At 44.8% G+C, this 17,597-nt stretch overlaps 7 protein-coding genes and 1 non-coding gene across 8 annotated transcripts; 6 read left to right on the top strand and 2 right to left on the bottom strand.

Annotated features, from left to right (window-relative positions):
- Positions 1-274: 274 nt before the first annotated feature.
- Positions 275-3,337, top strand: ADP1 (putative ATP-dependent permease ADP1; the record flags this gene model as incomplete). The annotated part of the gene is made up of 1 exon (XM_002556373.1): positions 275-3,337. One exon carries the CDS (start codon positions 275-277, stop codon positions 3,335-3,337), a length of 3,063 nt encoding a protein of 1,020 aa, XP_002556419.1.
- Positions 3,338-4,930: 1,593 nt separating this feature from the next.
- Positions 4,931-5,863, top strand: RPC34 (DNA-directed RNA polymerase III subunit C34; the record flags this gene model as incomplete). Its single annotated transcript, XM_002556372.1, has 1 exon — positions 4,931-5,863. The coding sequence occupies one exon, from the start codon at positions 4,931-4,933 to the stop codon at positions 5,861-5,863; it is 933 nt and encodes a 310-aa protein (XP_002556418.1).
- A 41-nt stretch (positions 5,864-5,904) lies between these two features.
- KLTH0H12716g (homocysteine S-methyltransferase family protein) lies at positions 5,905-6,951 on the bottom strand (the record flags this gene model as incomplete). Its single annotated transcript, XM_002556371.1, has 1 exon — positions 5,905-6,951. The coding sequence occupies one exon, from the start codon at positions 6,949-6,951 to the stop codon at positions 5,905-5,907; it is 1,047 nt and encodes a 348-aa protein (XP_002556417.1).
- Positions 6,952-7,157: 206 nt separating this feature from the next.
- RVS161 (amphiphysin-like protein RVS161) lies at positions 7,158-7,955 on the top strand (the record flags this gene model as incomplete). The annotated part of the gene is made up of 1 exon (XM_002556370.1): positions 7,158-7,955. One exon carries the CDS (start codon positions 7,158-7,160, stop codon positions 7,953-7,955), a length of 798 nt encoding a protein of 265 aa, XP_002556416.1.
- A 246-nt stretch (positions 7,956-8,201) lies between these two features.
- KLTH0H12672g (KLTH0H12672p) lies at positions 8,202-11,837 on the top strand (the record flags this gene model as incomplete). The annotated part of the gene is made up of 1 exon (XM_002556369.1): positions 8,202-11,837. One exon carries the CDS (start codon positions 8,202-8,204, stop codon positions 11,835-11,837), a length of 3,636 nt encoding a protein of 1,211 aa, XP_002556415.1.
- Positions 11,838-12,194: 357 nt separating this feature from the next.
- Positions 12,195-13,826, bottom strand: SAT4 (serine/threonine protein kinase SAT4; the record flags this gene model as incomplete). Its single annotated transcript, XM_002556368.1, has 1 exon — positions 12,195-13,826. One exon carries the CDS (start codon positions 13,824-13,826, stop codon positions 12,195-12,197), a length of 1,632 nt encoding a protein of 543 aa, XP_002556414.1.
- Positions 13,827-15,397: 1,571 nt separating this feature from the next.
- Positions 15,398-15,469, top strand: KLTH0H12628r. The gene has a single exon. It is a non-coding gene; the product is annotated as a tRNA-Pro (tRNA).
- Positions 15,470-16,163: 694 nt separating this feature from the next.
- On the top strand, positions 16,164-17,597 carry CIT2 (citrate (Si)-synthase CIT2; the record flags this gene model as incomplete). The annotated part of the gene is made up of 1 exon (XM_002556367.1): positions 16,164-17,597. The coding sequence occupies one exon, from the start codon at positions 16,164-16,166 to the stop codon at positions 17,595-17,597; it is 1,434 nt and encodes a 477-aa protein (XP_002556413.1).

Below are 17,597 nucleotides of genomic sequence, written 5' to 3'. Positions count from 1 at the left end.
AACGGATAATAGAGTATTTTCATTTAACTGTAACTTCTGTTCGTGTCCTGCAGAAACTTGTGCCACTTTACACTTTCGCCTCACTTTTTTATTGCCAGGCATTTTTGCAAGGGTACTTAACGTGTTAGTTGAAAGTGCACGTGAATACAATCTTTTGAATCCTGCAAACTTTGTAGCCCCTTTGAGTGTGCAGAAGGTCTTATAAGAAATTAACAGCTCATAGACAGCCAAAGACGAAGTTCACCTTCAACTGCACTCACAAACTGAGTGAACTATGCGTCCAAATGTCTTCGCGATAGGCGTTTTTTTTTCAATAACCACAGTACTTGCTGAAGACTTTGTGCAGAGGCTGCCCAGCCTACAAAGTTGTGACTTACGAGGCGGATTGCAAATAGAAGACGAAGGAGATAAGTGTCCGCCTTGCTTCAACTGCATGCTGCCAATTTTTGAGTGCAAGCAGTTCTCTAAATGTAACTCTAATACAGGAAGATGTGAGTGCCTAGAAGGTTTTGGCGGCGCAGACTGTTCTGCTCCTTTATGCGGGGCACTATCCAAAAATAACGATGACCGACCGCTCCGCGGCAACGATACGCAGAGCTGTAAGTGTGAGCCTGGCTGGGGCGGCATCAACTGTAATATATGTGAAGAAGACTCTGTTTGCGATCCATTTATGCCTGAAGGGTTAAAGGGTACATGCTATAAAGATGGAATGATTGTGAACAAATTCCATCAAGGATGTGATGTCACTAATGAAAAAATCGTCCAAATATTGAATGGCAAGAAGCCACAAGTTACGTTTTCCTGCAGCAAAAGCTCAGAAGAGTGCAACTTCCAATTTTGGATTCAAGAAATAGAGAGTTTCTACTGCGGTTTGAATGAATGCGAGTTTCAGCATGATTTAAGCAACAATGTGTCGCACTACCGCTGTGAAAACGTGCAATGCAAGTGCGTCCCTGGTGAGATGCTTTGTGGCCAGAAAGGATCTATCGACATTTCTGAATTCTTAACGGAAACCATCAAAGGGCCCGGGGATTTTAGCTGCGACTTAAAGACAAAAAAGTGTAAGTTCAGCGAGCCTAGTATGAATAATCTAATTACAACAGTTTTTGGTGATCCCTACATCACACTACAATGTGAGTCTGGGGAGTGCGTACACTACAGTGAAATTCCCGGATACGAGCAGCCGTCCAAAGACAAACTGTCGCTTTTTCAAATCATAGTTTTATCAGCAACTTCTATGGTTGTAGTGGTTCTGACGTTGCTTGCCGTCATTTTTGTCTCCAAAAGTCCACTCTTCAAAAGCACGCCTGTACAGCTGGAGGACGATGACAGCAATGACTTTGATTTTCTCAAATTTGGAGTGAGGTCAACGCTTACTTTCGAAGATATCAGCTATAGCATTACCTCCAATAAAAAAGAAATCAATTTGTTGAACGGAATAAGTGGTTCTGTGAGGCCTGGTGAAATAATGGCTCTAATGGGGGGTTCTGGTGCTGGGAAAACAACATTATTAGATATTTTGGCCATGAAGGAAAAGGCCGGGAAGGTTTCGGGGTTAATTAAGGTCAACGGCAAAGGTGTTACAAAGCAAAACCTCGCAGAAATTATTGGCTTCGTTGACCAGGAGGACTTTCTTTTGCCTACTTTAACTGTTTATGAGACTGTTTTGAATAGCGCACTTCTTCGCTTACCTAGAAAGATGAGTTTTACGGCAAAGCAAAAGCGAGTCTACCAAGTTCTCGAGGAACTCCGCATCATAGACATCAAAGATCGCATCATTGGTGATGACTTTGATAGAGGCATCAGTGGCGGAGAAAAAAGAAGAGTTTCTATCGCTTGTGAGCTCGTCACGTCCCCCTCAATCTTGTTTTTAGACGAGCCGACCTCTGGTTTAGACTCAAACAACGCTAACAACGTTATCGAGTGCTTAGTTCGCCTTGCGCTACACTATAACAGAACTTTAGTTCTCTCTATTCATCAACCGCGGTCAAACATTTTCAAATCTTTTGATAAGCTCGTTCTGCTTAGCCAAGGCGAGATGGTTTTTTCTGGAGCTGCTACGGATGTGAGCGAGTTTCTACGCAATAACAATTATAATTGCCCGTCTGATTACAACATAGCGGATTACCTAATAGACATTACGTTTGAATCCACAAAGCCGGGCATCATGTCTCCATCATATCCCGGGGATATTGAAGCAAATTTGCATGATCACCCGAGCCACTTTCCGCCTCATATGGATGGTAGCGATGGAAGGAAAGACTCTGTAACAGCAACTCAAAGTGAATGGGAGCATTACGCGGTGCATAGGGACGAATTGCGTTCTTTACTTGACCAAAGGGATGAAAACGACAATGATGTTGGCCTTTTAAACACAAAGCTCCTGCATGCTAAGTTCAGAGAGGGCCAATACTTCTCCAGCCTCCTCCAAGAAATTGAGAGCACAAAAGCTTCACCAACTTCTACGGAAGTTGAGGTTTTCAGCAGGGTCCAATCAGCATCTTTCAAAGAGCAATTGTTTATTCTCTTGTCGCGCACCTTCAAAAATATTTACCGAAACCCTAAATTGTTGCTGGGGAACTATCTCGTGACTATCTTAATGGGTTGCTTCCTTGGCTCGCTTTATTATAACGTTGAAAATAACATCAGTGGGTTTCAAAATCGGCTAGGCTTGTTCTTTTTCATATTGACTTACTTTGGGTTTTTGACTTTTACAGGGCTGACTTCATTTTCTTTGGAAAGAATCATATTTTTGAAAGAGCGGTCAAATAACTATTACTCACCAATGGCCTATTACATCAGTAAGATTCTGAGCGACGTTTTGCCTCTGAGAGTCGTGCCCCCAATTCTTCTGGCCCTGGTAGTGTATCCAACAGTGGGGCTAAACATGAGCAACAATGCGTTTTTCAAGTTTGTTTTGATTTTGGTTCTCTTCAACGTTGGGATTTCTTTAGAGATTTTGACTGTTGGGATAATAGTTGAGGATCTCAACAACTCCATTGTTATAAGCGTTTTAATTTTACTAGCATCTTTGCTTTTCAGTGGACTTTTCATCAACACGAAAGACATCAGCAACATCGCATTTAAGTACTTGAAGAACTTGTCGATATTTTACTACGCATATGAGTCTTTGATCATTAACGAGGTGAAATCGCTTATCCTCAAAGAAAGGAAGTATGGGCTCGACATTGAAGTGCCAGGCGCTACCATTCTGAGCACTTTCGGGTTCCTTGTTCAGAACTTCCTGCTAGATATTAAATTGCTTGTTGCATTCAACATCATGTTTTTGGTTCTGGGATACCTGGGCTTGCAATTGATAGTTATAGAAAAAAAATGAGGTACTAAATGAAACTTGGTTTGAAGCCCAAAAAGAAGACGAGCTTAAGGAAGCACATAACGAATGGTTTTCGATAATTTCTCGAATTTCGGAATAGCTACTTTTCTAATTTCTTTCAATAAGGGAAGTGATTTCGGGTGTCATAGCGCCTGTGTGACAGTTTGAAGCTCCCTTAGCTCGATTTCTAAAAATCAGAAGCTGCTGGCTCAGAATCAGTAGTCATCGTAATAGTTACTGTTTTCAAGAGCCCACTTTGTACCGCAAACCCGGGAATTTCTCTTCTCAAAAGTGGAGTACCTTGGCTTTCACTGTCTCAAATCCGAAGAGCAGGGTTTGTTGAGTTCCTGTATAGTATTTGACGAATTGTTTTTTCATGCTAATGCGAGCTTAATGAAAGCTTGTGTTTAACTGAGGTGCTTCATTTTAGCTACCAACATCTTAAACGTACTCAGGAGCAAGCATTCAACTCAGAAGAATTTTCTATAGCCACGACCGGACGCTAATGCGGACTAGAAGATGAATAATGCAACAGACCTTTTAAAGGAGATGAAGCCTTTTGGACTGTATGTGCAAGTTTTTATATAAAAGCTCTTTGGACTGATAGTTAACTTGGTGGCGCAAGCTCAGTCAATCTTCAAAGGTAATTTAAGTGTGTGGCGGTTGTATTCAAAGATATTTCGTTGTCTTAATATAGAGAATTTTAGGTTATCAACGTGCTCGTCAAGCAATAACGAACAATTCGAGAAAAAGTGAACGAAGTTCATGTAAGATAAATTTCTTTCAGTCATTGCAGCAATGCCAACTTCAAAGCATCAGTTACTATGTTAAACTTCGAAAGGCGATATGAATTAATCAATTTTCCACTTTAATCAGACCAGCAGTTAATTTTTAAGGTTGCTGAGGATCGGCTATTTCAAAAATCATAAAACTTGTGGCCCATGAAGAAAGGGATCATCCGCTGTAAATTGTTTATGATCAGATTCGCGCAGATTTTGATACCTCACTTTCATCGCAATAAGCCTAGATATGGTGCCGGGTGTGCTGAGAATTATCGCTATTGAAAACTATAAGCATTTCAATAACCCGGCAATTTCAATGCGAAGAAACTCTGCCAAAAATGGAAGTCGAAGGCCCGCAGATACAGCTTTTTTCCACTGCAAAATTTCTCAATTTGTGTACAGCACTGCAATTGTTTAAATTTATTGGAGGCAAGAAGACTCGGCATGATGTCCAGCAGAAACAAATGATTTCCCAGTTCTTCCGCTTAGCCTTTGCACTACAGGTAGATCTTCAATTACAGGCAACGGTCCATCATTTTTTATATTTTAATAACCTAGGGCCTTTTGAATGGAGCTTTGTAAAGGCTTAGCTGTACATTAGCCGCTCACTTTGTTTGGTTTAGTTGGTATGCAAGCAAATCACAATTACAATCAATCAGCCGGTTCATATTTTACTACACGAATTTGTCGAAGCACGTCTCTTTCGACGAAATTGTAAAAAAACTTTAGACACAACCATATGCCATAAGCTTGGGCGGATCAACCTGTCTTTCCTAGCTTTTGCATCATCGAATAATAATCCTTAACGTGGCAAATGAATAACATTCTGACATCAGGTGTCGACTTGTCAGACAGAGCCAAGAGTCTTCATGCCAAAATGAGTTCTGGAGGTGCTGCTGCGCTCTACACTCAAGCAGAGCTCAAGGATTTGGCAGGCAGCTCTTCTCTGACAGACCTTATGTCTATCGTTCAGGAGCTGCTTGATAAGAATCTGATAAAACTTATAAAGCAAAACAACGAGCTCAAGTTTCAAGCCGTCAACTTTGCTGAGGCTCAGAAAAAGGCGGCTATGACCGCCGATGAGGCATTGGTCTATTCATACATCGAAGCCAGCGGGAGAGAAGGTATATGGACGAAAACCATTAAAGCAAGAACCAATTTGCACACAGTTGTTGTATCAAAATGCTTGAAATCCCTGGAGTCTCAAAGATACGTGAAGAGCGTCAAAAGCGTCAAGTTCCCTACTCGAAAAATTTACATGCTTTACAATCTACAGCCTTCCATAGAGGTTACAGGTGGACCGTGGTTCACTGATAGTGAGCTTGACGTCGAGTTCATCAACAGTCTGTTAACCATCGTCTGGAGGTTTGTTTCTGAGCGTACATATCCTAATGGGTTTAATAACTTCACTGGGGGTCGAGAGGTGCTCTACGCGGCCCACGTCAACAATTTCGCGACAACAGACGACATCTTAGAATTTATAATCAGCGCGAAAGTTGCGAATGTGGAATTGTCCACTGCCGACATAAGATCATTGTGTCAGGTCTTAGTTTATGACAATAAACTGGAAAAAGTGTCATTTGACTGTTACCGAATTACCCTTCAAAGCGTTCTGGAAATGACACAGCCTGCCGGAGAGTCGAAGGATGATGCAGACAATACATTCACGATATTTCGGTGCCATAATGTCATTGCGCCATCCAGCAACGATAATGAAGCTATCTATCTCGATGAGTGGATATTGTGAGAACCCGCTCGAGAAAATTGATATGTGCAGACCATAACATGCTAAAATGATTGGTAGTTGTTGCTGGCTTTACTTGGAAACGCTTTCATCGCAGCAACTGTTGAGTTTTTTTTTGTAGTCAAAGCCATTTGACGAATTTCTTCAGAGCCAGTTCTGCAACAGCCGCCGAGCATAAGGCATTCCTGGCTCAACAGCCCGAGAGTCAAGTTTTCCCAAGTGTCTTCGGGACCCGCGTAAGGGTTGCTACTCCAGGAGTGGGTGCCGCCGTGGTAAATTTCCCCAGAATTTGGGTAAGCTCCCCTAAAGCGGAAGCGCCGATCTACACCTTGCATTTCAAGACAGTCATTCAAGGATTGCAGAATTTCTACACAGTGAAGGAATTCCACGCAGTTGATAGCAAAGAACACAAAATTATCGGGAAGAAGTGATGCAGACTGTTTGATAGCGCGACATATCTCGTTTAAGGATGTTCCGTCCCTCAGGCACCCATTGTTATCTGTAGTAACACTAATATAATATGGCTTGGAAAAAGACAGCCGTGAAAACTCAGGGCTCAGCAAAGCCTTGAACTCATCAATATTAGGGATCGTCTCGATTCCAATCAAATCAATACGTGGCGACAAGGCAAAGTGCTTCACCTGTGGACTATAATAATCAATGAAATCTATCTTACCCTCGCCATAGTAGCCAGAGTATTCAGCTCCGTTTGATAAAAGCCCTGCATATGGCCCAACACTTCCCACTAAATATTTATCCGGAGTTATGCATTCGCGGTCAGTAAAACCAATGACATAGTCCAGAAAAGCTGCGTAGTCCTCCTCGCTGTTTACTAGTCCCTCGCTGTACTTTTTCATAGAGCTGAAAGACGCCTGATAGGTAATTGTCATCAACGCATTAGAACCTGCTTCAGCAAAGTCGCGATACATTTCTTTTATAGCTTCCAGATGTGTTTTATTTTTGATTATAAACGGAAGCGTTGACCATAACGGATGCGAAATACTAACACCCTTTTTCTCTAACTCAGTGCCTTGGCCGCCGTCCAGAAGCAAAATGTTATTCTTGAAAAACTCTTTGAGTGGTTTCCTCATTTGCAAAACCTAATTCAAGGCAGTGTGTTATAAAGCTGTCTTTTAATTCTGCTCTAAAGACCACACCGATGCTTGATCGTTCGGTTTGTCTGGTACGTGCCGTATATGTTGATTGTTTGATCCATGTTTGAATAGGGATTTCATATTAAAGAGCGGAACTTTTGACTGCTGTATGCTTTAGGGCTTCTCACTGCAAGGTCGTCACCATGAGTTGGGAAGGATTCAAAAAGGCCATCAACCGCGCTGGGAATAGCGTCTTGGTAAAAGAAGTCGATAAGACAATTGACAAAGAGTACGACATCGAAGAACGTCGTTATCGCACTCTGGAGAGAGCCGGCAAAGAACTTCAAAAGGAAGCGAAAGGATACCTTGACTCCCTTAGGGCCGTAACCGCTTCACAGGTTACCATTGCAGAAGTTATATCAAACCTATACGATGACTCTAAAACGGTGAGCGGAGGCGGATACAATGTGGGAAACTATTACTTACAATGTGTACGCGACTACGACTCGGAAACGGTGAAGCAATTAGATGGCCCCTTTCGGGAGACTGTCCTTGACCCAATCACGAAGTTCTCCACCTATTTCAGCGAAATTGGAGATGCAATCAAGAAAAGAGACCACAAGAAACAAGATTACGACGCAGCAAAAGCTAAAGTGCGGAGGCTTATTGACAAGCCTGCCAAAGATGCTTCTAAGCTTCCAAGAGCTGAGAAGGAGCTGGCTTTAGCGAAGGATATCTTTGATAATCTCAACGAGCAACTAAAGACGGAATTGCCACAATTAGTCTCTCTAAGAGTTCCATATTACGACCCTAGCTTCGAAGCCCTAGTTAAGATCCAACTTCGGTTCTGCACGGAGGGGTACACTCGTCTTGCCCAAATTCAGCAATACTTAGACCAGCAATCCAGAGATGATTACGCCAACGGTCAGCTTGACGAAAAAGTTGCAGACTTGCTACAGCAAATGACCAACTTAAATATATGTGCTTTAGGATTTAAGTGAGTAGAGCTTTAGATACCAATCAATTAAAACGCTGGCCAGAATTTCGAAGTTCAATTGCCTCCACTTGCCCTTCATTTTCGTAACAACTAATTTTTTTCTTCCGGTAAGTTTAACAAAGTCAGATGCGATTTTAAAATAAGCGGAGGAAATCGTCAAAGAACAACGTAGCCGGGCGCTGGTTAACCTTTCAAGCTTTCATAATTCACTCCAAAGTGTCCAGCTTTGCCCTGGTTCTCATTTGATACCATGAGTGCTATCCTCCAAAGGATTACGCCGCAGGCAAATTTCTTCAACCTGTCGCGTTTGGCAGTGAGGTATCCCGTTATTTCCATCTTTCTGCCTCTTCTGATTTTGACCATCATCGCTTATCCAACTCTTTCTTCCGCTTGGAGTGGCGATATAACTTCGAGGCAGTACCTAAGTAGGGTGGAATTCGAGCCTTTCTTCACTGGCTCCTCTGCTAATCTATCATTAGTGCAAGTGTGGATAAAGCATTTGAACGAAGACAATATCCTGAAAAAAAGCTCATTGATTGAGTCGTTGGCGCTTCAAAACCGCCTATTGCGGAACACCGCAGGCTCCGATCTTGTTGAAGTCTTACAATCACCTTTTCAATTGTGGAACAACTCGTTACAAGTTTTGCAAAAGGACAGGTCGCCTTTGAAAACTATCAATTATGGGGCTAATTCCATTCCAAAACTTCTTCTGAGAAGAGTTCTCAAGGTGAATGGGTTTGTCACGTCCGCTGAGAACATGGTGATCAATATTCTAACGCCAGGGGACAAGCAAGACGCGCTAAAAAGCATCCTTGCGCAAAATGTTGCAGAGCTGCAGTCACTATCAAATGTGACTGGCTTTAAAATCGCGACCTCCTCTATGCTTAGTAACGGTAATGCTCCACAGGTTTCATTCAGGTTTGACATCTTGCCCATGAGTCGACTGGATTTTCTGGTTTCAGGGACTCTATGCTTTCTTCTTATACTACAATTACTCAGGGCGTACAAAAGCATTGTATGGGTTAAGCACAAATATGGCATTGCACTGGCGATGCTAGCTGAAGTAACCGTAGGCACAGCTGCGTCGGCTACAATTACGGGCTTTTTTTTCAAGGGCTATGGGGAAAATAACCCTACTTTTCTTGGGTGGCTTCCAATAACTTTAATTTCAACCAGTGGGCTTTTACGGTTACTCAAAGAAACTGCGGGTTCATCCGTCACAGATTCTAGGAAAAGCTATCCTATGGTTGCCTCTAAAGAAGAACCAGGCAGAAAGGGAACAAAGAAGTATTTGGTAGCTTCCGCGCAAGTGAATGCCTCTGTTTTTAGAACCACCATTTTGGCTATTGCAACAAGCACCTTTCTGTTTCCTTTTAATCGCCAATTGAGCTTTTTTTTCTCAGCTGCGCTTCTAAACACATTCATTCTTCAGCTCACTTTCTTCACATCGGTGCTTAGTTTGGATTATAGGATGCTCAGCAGCAACGACGTTCTCTTTTTAAAAAACAGCAACGAAATTGATGCGCGGTCCTTAGATGAGGAATTTTACGGCCACAATGTCAATTTGAAAGCATACGTTAAATCTTTGGCGATTGGCTGGGACACTATGCTGTCCAAGCCGCTCTATTTCTGTATGCCATATTTTTTCTACATCAATCTAAAATTCAGGTCAGTGAGATCTTCTTCCTCTTTGGTGTACAAATTCGTTCATGGTCAATTCTCCAAGGCTGTGAGTTTTTCTTCTGCGAGGTCACCGGCACTAATTGACAAAAAATCCGTATCTCAACTACTCTTTCAAAAGCATGGAAAAGGAACTTTTAATGTGGCATTTTTACCCTCGGACACTATTTTTGCTTTAAAAGGAGACGTCCCTGATACTAATAGTTTATCTGGTAGCTATCTCGGAGCCCTTCAGACACCTTTTGTTTCTTCGTACAAATTTGACTTTTATTTTTTTATTGAGTTTATTATCACAGTGGTACTACTTTCATCACTGGCGCTACTCGTATTACAAATTATGCTAAGCAGAGTCGAAACTCCAATTAAATCTGAGGATGACCCAGAAGTATTCAACGCCGTGGACGAGATGCAATCTCGGAAAGAAACAGGCTCTATAATGAAAGCGGATGAAACTGCTTTTCATACCAAGGAACTATCCCATGGCGGCCATACATTAGACATTGTGAGTATACCAACGTCTGACTCACCTTTCATTTTCTCGCTTGGAATTGACCGTAAACTATTTGTTTGGTCGCCATTATCAAATCCCGTCCCCCCTCCAACAGAGATACCATTGAGCAAGCAGCTTTGGCCTGTAGCCAGAACAGTAACAAGCTCAAACGGGAACTTAACAGCCATACTCAGCGAAGGGGGCAAGGTTGCTTGTTGGTCGCGAAGAAAAATGTGTTTCCTGTGGTCAATAAAGCTTGATCATCCGGGCAAAACAGTTTTGGAGTTGTTTTTCAGAAAAAGGACTATACCAGCCTTTATGAAAAATAGGCCTACGGGGAATACAAGCACATCGGCTGGAAAGATACGCGATCAGATCGGAGTCACCAGCCTTTCAATGGGACGGAAAGACAGTAACGTGTCGGTTTCGTCCATGAAATCCTCCTCTTCCCTGGCGAATGTATTTGATGCTCGCTATAATGACAAAGAGGCCGCTTCTATACATGATGAAGATGATGGAACTGAACTCATTTTCGTGACAACTGATGGCTCTCTCACCTGCATCGACATTTCAGGAAAACCTGTGGTTAGCAAAGTCATCTCTTCGCCGGTAGAGCTTGCCTCCTGCAAGAAGCTAGTAACGCCTAGAGTCAACGACAGGCTTGTTTTTTGTGACCAGCGCGGCAAAATTTATGTTTCAACCGTCGTCAACAACAAGTGGAGGACTCGGGAGCTGCATATAATCAGAGATTCTTTCAACAGGGGACAAAAGCTGATGACACCTGCCACCCTCAAGAGACCAAGCGAGGTTTTGGGAAATGGCCTCTATTCGCCAAATAGCGGAAGCGAGATATTCGAAAACATAACTTTATTATTGATCCCTTTCGTCGGTATGCTAGTATTAGCCAGAGGGAATAAGGCAGAATTGGTAGACGCCCAGACAGGTACGTCCATTAGAAGCTTCACATTATCAGACGTTGAGCCAAAGACGCTAAAAGTTTTTCATGACCAGCCTACCCACTGCAGATTTTGCGGGAGTGCATCGGTTGCTTCTCTATCGATTGCCTACACAGAGAAATCGACCAAAACACTGGTCATGCATACATTTAAGCTTGAGAGCCGCACAAAAACTAGCATATGCTTGCGTGTGGAGAGAGATCCTAGGGAAATTCGCTGCTTAGGCCTCGAGTCGGTTGTCGAGAAGAAGCATTACATGGAAGAAGCAGATTGTTGGAACGTAACAGACAATAATTTAATTATTGGTCTTAAGCGGCGGAATAAGCTCAACCAAGCAGAAAATAATAGCCACGCGATTGTGAGAAGTGTATCAGAGGGCGTTAGAACAGGGGACTGCAAACTGCGAAATAGGGTCGAAAGCCGAAGCATGAAGCATTCGGCATCTTTGGAATATAATATTCATGAAATTTGGGAAGGATGGACTATGACAGTAAACGGAAAAGTTCAGTATTACAAGATTCCCGCAGGAGTTAACGGTTTGCTCACCAACAGGATAGGACCAGTCGAGAAATTCGGCGCTAAGGCAATAGTTGCAGCATTTGGCAATATTATGAAGCTCTTTTACCTGGGTCGCGAAGAACTCATTTTAGCGACAGATGGTACCAATACGAATGAGGACGACACCGGCTTGAACTTCGTGAACAAGCGAAGAAAAAGGCTCAGCGAAAGGAAGACCTCTAATATCTATACTCAGTTGTGAATACAGTGAGCGTGCAGCAGAATTTATGTATATAAACACAAGTAATTATAGCATTTCATATTTAATATCCTCAGAATGGGAGTTTGTACGCGAGAACAATCGCTTCCGAGCTTTCACGTTTTTAAGCAACGAAGGTGTATGTCATGTTCTTGACATTCGGAAACTCGTAAGACAAACTTCATTTGTTGGACTAAGGGTCTTAAACCGTACAGCCCCTTCCAGCCGAGAAATTGTAGAATAATGCCTTGGTGCTGTTTTGTGTCTAATTATATTACATAAAACGCTATGTTAGAGAAGTGCAGAGTAAAACATCGTGTCCTAGCCAACGCGTCTGCCTCCGCGCGTTCAACTTTCTCGTTATTTTTCTGGATGACCTTCGTGGCAGCACTTGATTTCCCTTCCCCACTCGCTGTTAAGTATCTGCCTTCCATTTATTCTCCTGCTAGGCACAGGATCTAGAATGGAATAAATAACATTGCGACACCGCGCCCTCTTTAGCTTTTCTATTGGCTCATAGCCTGCTTCGTCCTTCCTTCCCTTTAAATATTTGGCATAAAATTCATCATCTCTTTGGGAAGTGCTCCAAAGTTGCCGGCCGGTTCTCATTGCCATATAAATAACACCACACGCCCATATATCGACCGGCCGAGGGTCGAACTCTTCGTGTACGTATTCTTCAGGTGCAATGTAAGGACTTGAGCCGCAGACGCCGCCACTCAAGTGGATATCTTTTTCCCATGCCATACGGAAACATTCGCTGTTCCCAAAGTCGGTAATTTTTAGGGTGCCATCGGAAGTTAGCAAAAGATTCTCTGGTTTCAGATCCCGATGGCAAACGCCCATGTCATGCATGTAAACCACACCCCTAATAAGCTGCTTGAAGAAGCAATCCGCCTCCATGTACTCCAGCTTTCCCGCGGCAATGATGAGTGTAAATAAGTCACCGCCGTAACAGTATTCCATTACTTGGCAGTAGTCGCCTTTGGCATCCTGGAACAGATCCAGCGTTCTTATGATGTTGGTGTGTTTCAGTGATGATGAAATGCAGAATTCAGAGGTCAAACGTCTCGAATACTTTTCGGGGGACTCAGAAGGTTTTCTCCTGAACTCCTTGACAGCAAAGAGTTTCTCAGCGTTTGGCCCTTCCTGCACCTTCTTGTGACAAATTCGTACAACTCCGAAAGCACCCTTGCCAACAACTTCCTGACAACGGCCGTATTTTTCTGCAAAGCTAGCAGGATCCTTTTTTAAAGGAGCAACTGCACCATCACTGCCACCAGGGGTAGCCTCGTTGAGGTAAAATTTCTTTTGTGTCTGTGAAGCGCCACTGTAGGGCACACTTTGGTCCATAGTAGCGACCTGCTTCATATAGCCCGAGAACAAGGAAGGAGGGTCCGCGCTACTCCGTTGATTTTTCTGGCTCATGAGAATATCAGGGACTGCCGACTTGGCTTCACCACGGAGTTTCTGGGCCCCAAGCATGTTCTTAATCATGCTGCTCAGCTTTTCTTGACGTTTTGCGCTCTTCAAGTGGTGCTCGTGACCGCCTCCCTCAAGCATCACAAACCTCCCGGAGCTTACCGATGCCATAGCCGCGATGTTGACTGAGCTTGCAGTCGCCTTGTCGTTATTTTCGGAGCGGGAGCGAAGTGTTGCAAGTGAGTTTTCGTCATGTGTTGGTGCAATCTGCCCGCGACCGTTGAGCGACACCGGCGGCGAACTGGGCCTCGAAATGTCTGATGATTGGTGCGAAGCCGCGAGCGGGGCTTGACGCGGGTCCGGATGCAAAGCGTGGCGCGACTCTTGGTGCGAGCTGTCAAGTGAAACCACTGAATTTGTGGGAGATGGCACTTGGCTCTGCCGAGCGGTATCCGCGCTGGGAGTGCGTTGACCCGCACCCTTGCCGGCACCGAAAATTTTGCCAATTTTGGAGGAGAGCGTGTTCTTACGACTCCTAGGAGTCGGTGTCTCCATGGATGTAGCGGTCATGACGGGAACTGAAACCTTTTCTCCACTCTATGGAGTTTACACTCACTTTTTGTTACCCTAAGCGGCTAAATGCGAAGCTCTTTAAAAGCTCCTTCTGTAGGCGTATAACTATACTTTGAACGCCCTGGGGCTCTTATTAGCTTCTGACTTCTGTGGCGGCACTCAAATACCGGTGGCGTGTACTAGGGACCAGTGATACGCCAAATTAGAAAAGCGGCACTTTATAAAAACAAAAAAAACCGCACCAGCCAGTTTTGAACCCAATACTGCAAGCCTTGACGAATTTGCCACTGCTTTGGAATCCAGCTCTCGGACTCTTTAGCTTTTCAGGACCGCTTGTGAGACTTTCGACGCGAAATTATGTTTCCACTTTCCTTGAGGTACCGCCGCCACCGCTGCTAATTTTTACTAATATCTCATCTCATATACCCAATAACAATTTTCAACTCGTAATTTTTTCCTCATCCTCGCGCGCTACCCGTCTCTGGAAACCGCCTGCCATGCCACCTCACAATCCGCTGCACGCACACAACAAACGGACTAAGCTAAGAAAAAAAAAACATTTTGGGATTGGCATAAACAACTACGAAGCCTTTGCTAACGAAATGGACCGCCTAGAAGTGCAGTGTTTGTTGGAGGATTCGAGAGGGAGCTACGGATTGATAAATCTAAATAAGAAACGTTGAAGTGTAGACTGGCCGTTCCTCAAAACGCCCTCCTCTTGCACTGCTACTTTGAGCTTCAAGAGGGACAGCAAGCCTAGCCGCGGTGCTAGCCGGGTACTAGCAGGAGGTTGTATCGCCCGTTATTTCTGCAGACTGTAGCGCGGTGCGAAGAAAGTTAGCCTGAAGCGCCTTATAATGAGCAAGTAGCAGCTTAGAAGCCCATTAATCCGTCAGCGTGCCCATTACAAGACGCGCGATGTATAGCTAGCTGGTCGTCAACAGACGACTGAACAGCGTACTGTAGGCACTGATCACGTGATGGGAAATCGTTGTCTAAGTATAGAAGTTGCTCAGTTCCGAATGACCGTGCGAAACGGCGACAAGCCCGCGCGCTTAATAGGTTCCTTGATGCTTAGCCGAGTGGCCTCGTCGGGGTGAAATTAGCCATGCCAAGGTCGGCACACTAGGCGCCTCATTTTACGCAGCCAGTCCTGCGTAAGCGCCTAGTGAGAATTTGGAGAATTCAAGATGGTGTACGCAAGCGCTCTCTAAAGTGCGGTACCGGCAAGTCTCGTCATTTTCACAAGCGCCCAAAAAACACAAATAGGCGACGGGAGTCTGGCAATCGGCGGGATGCTTCTCTACAAACGTCCACTACAGCTTCCTAAAAAGTCTAACTCGTATCACATTATCAAGAAACACGCGCCGTGTTCCGCGCGGGTGTCACGTCTCTCGTATATCAGCGGTTTGGGGCTTTGGCGGCTACTGACACTCATGGCACTCATGACCGTATCACGCCTTTGATGACCTTTCCGCGCGGCTTTGTCTCGTTAAACTTTGGCTGATCATCTCTAACGTATCAAGAACTCAAATCTAAGAACCCACTTCTCGACCTTTCAGCAAGACGGGCGTGTGGTCTAGAGGTATGATTTCCGCTTAGGGTGCGGGAGGTCCCGGGTTCGAGTCCCGGCTCGCCCCGTTTAGTTTTATTTTTCTTCCGCTGGCTGAAGTTGGCGACTTCTTTTTTTTTCTCCTTTTACGCAGCGATGTTATCTGGCGTGTTCCCTACTTTTTTCCTGCAGCTTGCCTCCGCGTGGACTGTGCGCAACTCAATCTCCGTACACTTCTGCTCTCGCTCTTGTCTCGCATGCGGTGACCTTCGTTATGCGAATGACCATATTTGGATTTTACTTGGTCACGCATAAACCAGATAATCGACGTCGGATCCTGAAAATCGCGGAGCCGAAGTTATTATCTGTGGAACCTTGCTGTTTGTGTATATTGCACTACAACGTCAACCGCCCACGAACGCCTAGAAATGGCCGCATTGGTTCGCGGGGAAAATACGTGACCAAGTGCTTTGCCACAGCACGAGGCGCTCGTAGCCGAGCACGGCCATTTGTATATAAATGAGGGCCAGAAGAAGGGGAGCAAGGGTCAGTCGAGAGAAGCCGGAGTATCAGGTATAATTTGTATCGTTTGCGAGTTAACTAGCAGCAGTTATATATCTTTCTCCAGCAAACAATCCAGTTTGACAGTTTCCCAGTAATTAAGGTTTACAGGTAGACCTAGTGTGGTGGAGCTCATAGAAAGAATCATTACGCAAGACATCTCATAAGCGGTGCCTAGCAAGACGACCGAAACAAAGAATATTCACGACACACACGACAAAATGTCGGTTCTAGCATCAACCAGAAACACACTGGCGCGTGGGCTTTTGCAGCAGTCAAACTCGGGCCGCGCGTCTGTACTATTGACCGTTGGTGGGGCACGCCTTTACAGTAACGGCGAGAAAACGTTAAAAGAGCGCTTCGCGGAGATCATCCCAGCCAAGGCCGAACAAATTAAGCAGCTGCGCCAGGAGCACGGCTCGACGGTAATCGGCGAGGTGGTCCTCAATCAGGCATACGGTGGTATGCGTGGCATCAAGGGCTTGGTGTGGGAAGGTTCAGTTCTGGACCCAGATGAGGGTATCCGGTTCAGAAACCGCACCATTCCCGACATTCAGAAGGAGCTGCCAAAGGGGGCCGGCGGCACCGAACCACTACCAGAAGCGCTGTTCTGGCTGCTGTTGACCGGCGAGACACCTACCGAGTCCCAAGTCAAGGCGTTGTCCGCGGATTTGGCTTCCAGATCCGAGCTTCCTGAACATGTTTCACAACTGCTAGACTCTTTGCCTAAGGATCTTCACCCAATGGCTCAGTTCTCTATCGCTGTGACCGCTTTGGAGAGCGAGTCCAAGTTTTCCAAGGCCTATGCACAGGGAGTGTCCAAGAAGGACTATTGGAATTACGCTTTCGAGGACTCCATGGACCTCATCGGTAAGCTACCAGTTATTGCCTCCAAGATATACCGCAATGTTTTCAAGGATGGAAAGCTCGGTTCTGTTGACCCCAACGCGGACTTCGGTAAGAACCTTGCTAATCTGCTGGGTTTCAAGAATGACGAGTTTGTTGAGTTAATGAGGCTTTACTTAACCATCCACGCCGACCACGAGGGTGGTAACGTTTCTGCACACACAACTCACTTAGTGGGTTCCGCCTTGTCATCCCCTTATTTATCTTTCTCGGCTGGTTTGAACGGTTTGGCGGGTCCACTCCATGGTCGTGCCAACCAAGAAGTCCTGGAATGGCTCTTCAAGCTCAGAGAAGAGGTCAAGGGCGATTATTCTAAAGAGACCATTGAAAAATATTTGTGGGACACTCTGAATTCAGGAAGGGTTGTTCCCGGCTATGGCCACGCCGTATTGAGGAAAACTGATCCTCGTTACACAGCTCAACGTGAGTTCGCCCTAAGACACTTCCCTGACTACGATCTCTTTAAGCTGGTCTCTACAATCTATGAGGTCGCCCCAGGTGTGTTGACAAAGCACGGCAAGACAAAGAACCCATGGCCTAATGTTGACTCTCACTCTGGTGTTCTATTGCAATACTACGGCTTGACAGAGGCATCGTTCTACACCGTCCTGTTTGGTGTTTCGAGAGCGCTAGGTGTACTGGCTCAGCTCATCATTGACAGGGCCGTTGGTCAGCCAATCGAAAGACCCAAATCTTTCTCGACTGAGAAATATGCTGAGCTTGTGAAATCCATTAACGCAAAGAAATAA

The sequence above is a fragment of the Lachancea thermotolerans genome (assembly GCF_000142805.1).
Source record: "Lachancea thermotolerans CBS 6340 chromosome H complete sequence".
Lineage (NCBI taxonomy): Eukaryota > Fungi > Ascomycota > Saccharomycetes > Saccharomycetales > Saccharomycetaceae > Lachancea > Lachancea thermotolerans.
Note: the sequence above shows the minus strand (reverse complement) of the source record. Positions and strands in the feature narration are given on the sequence as shown.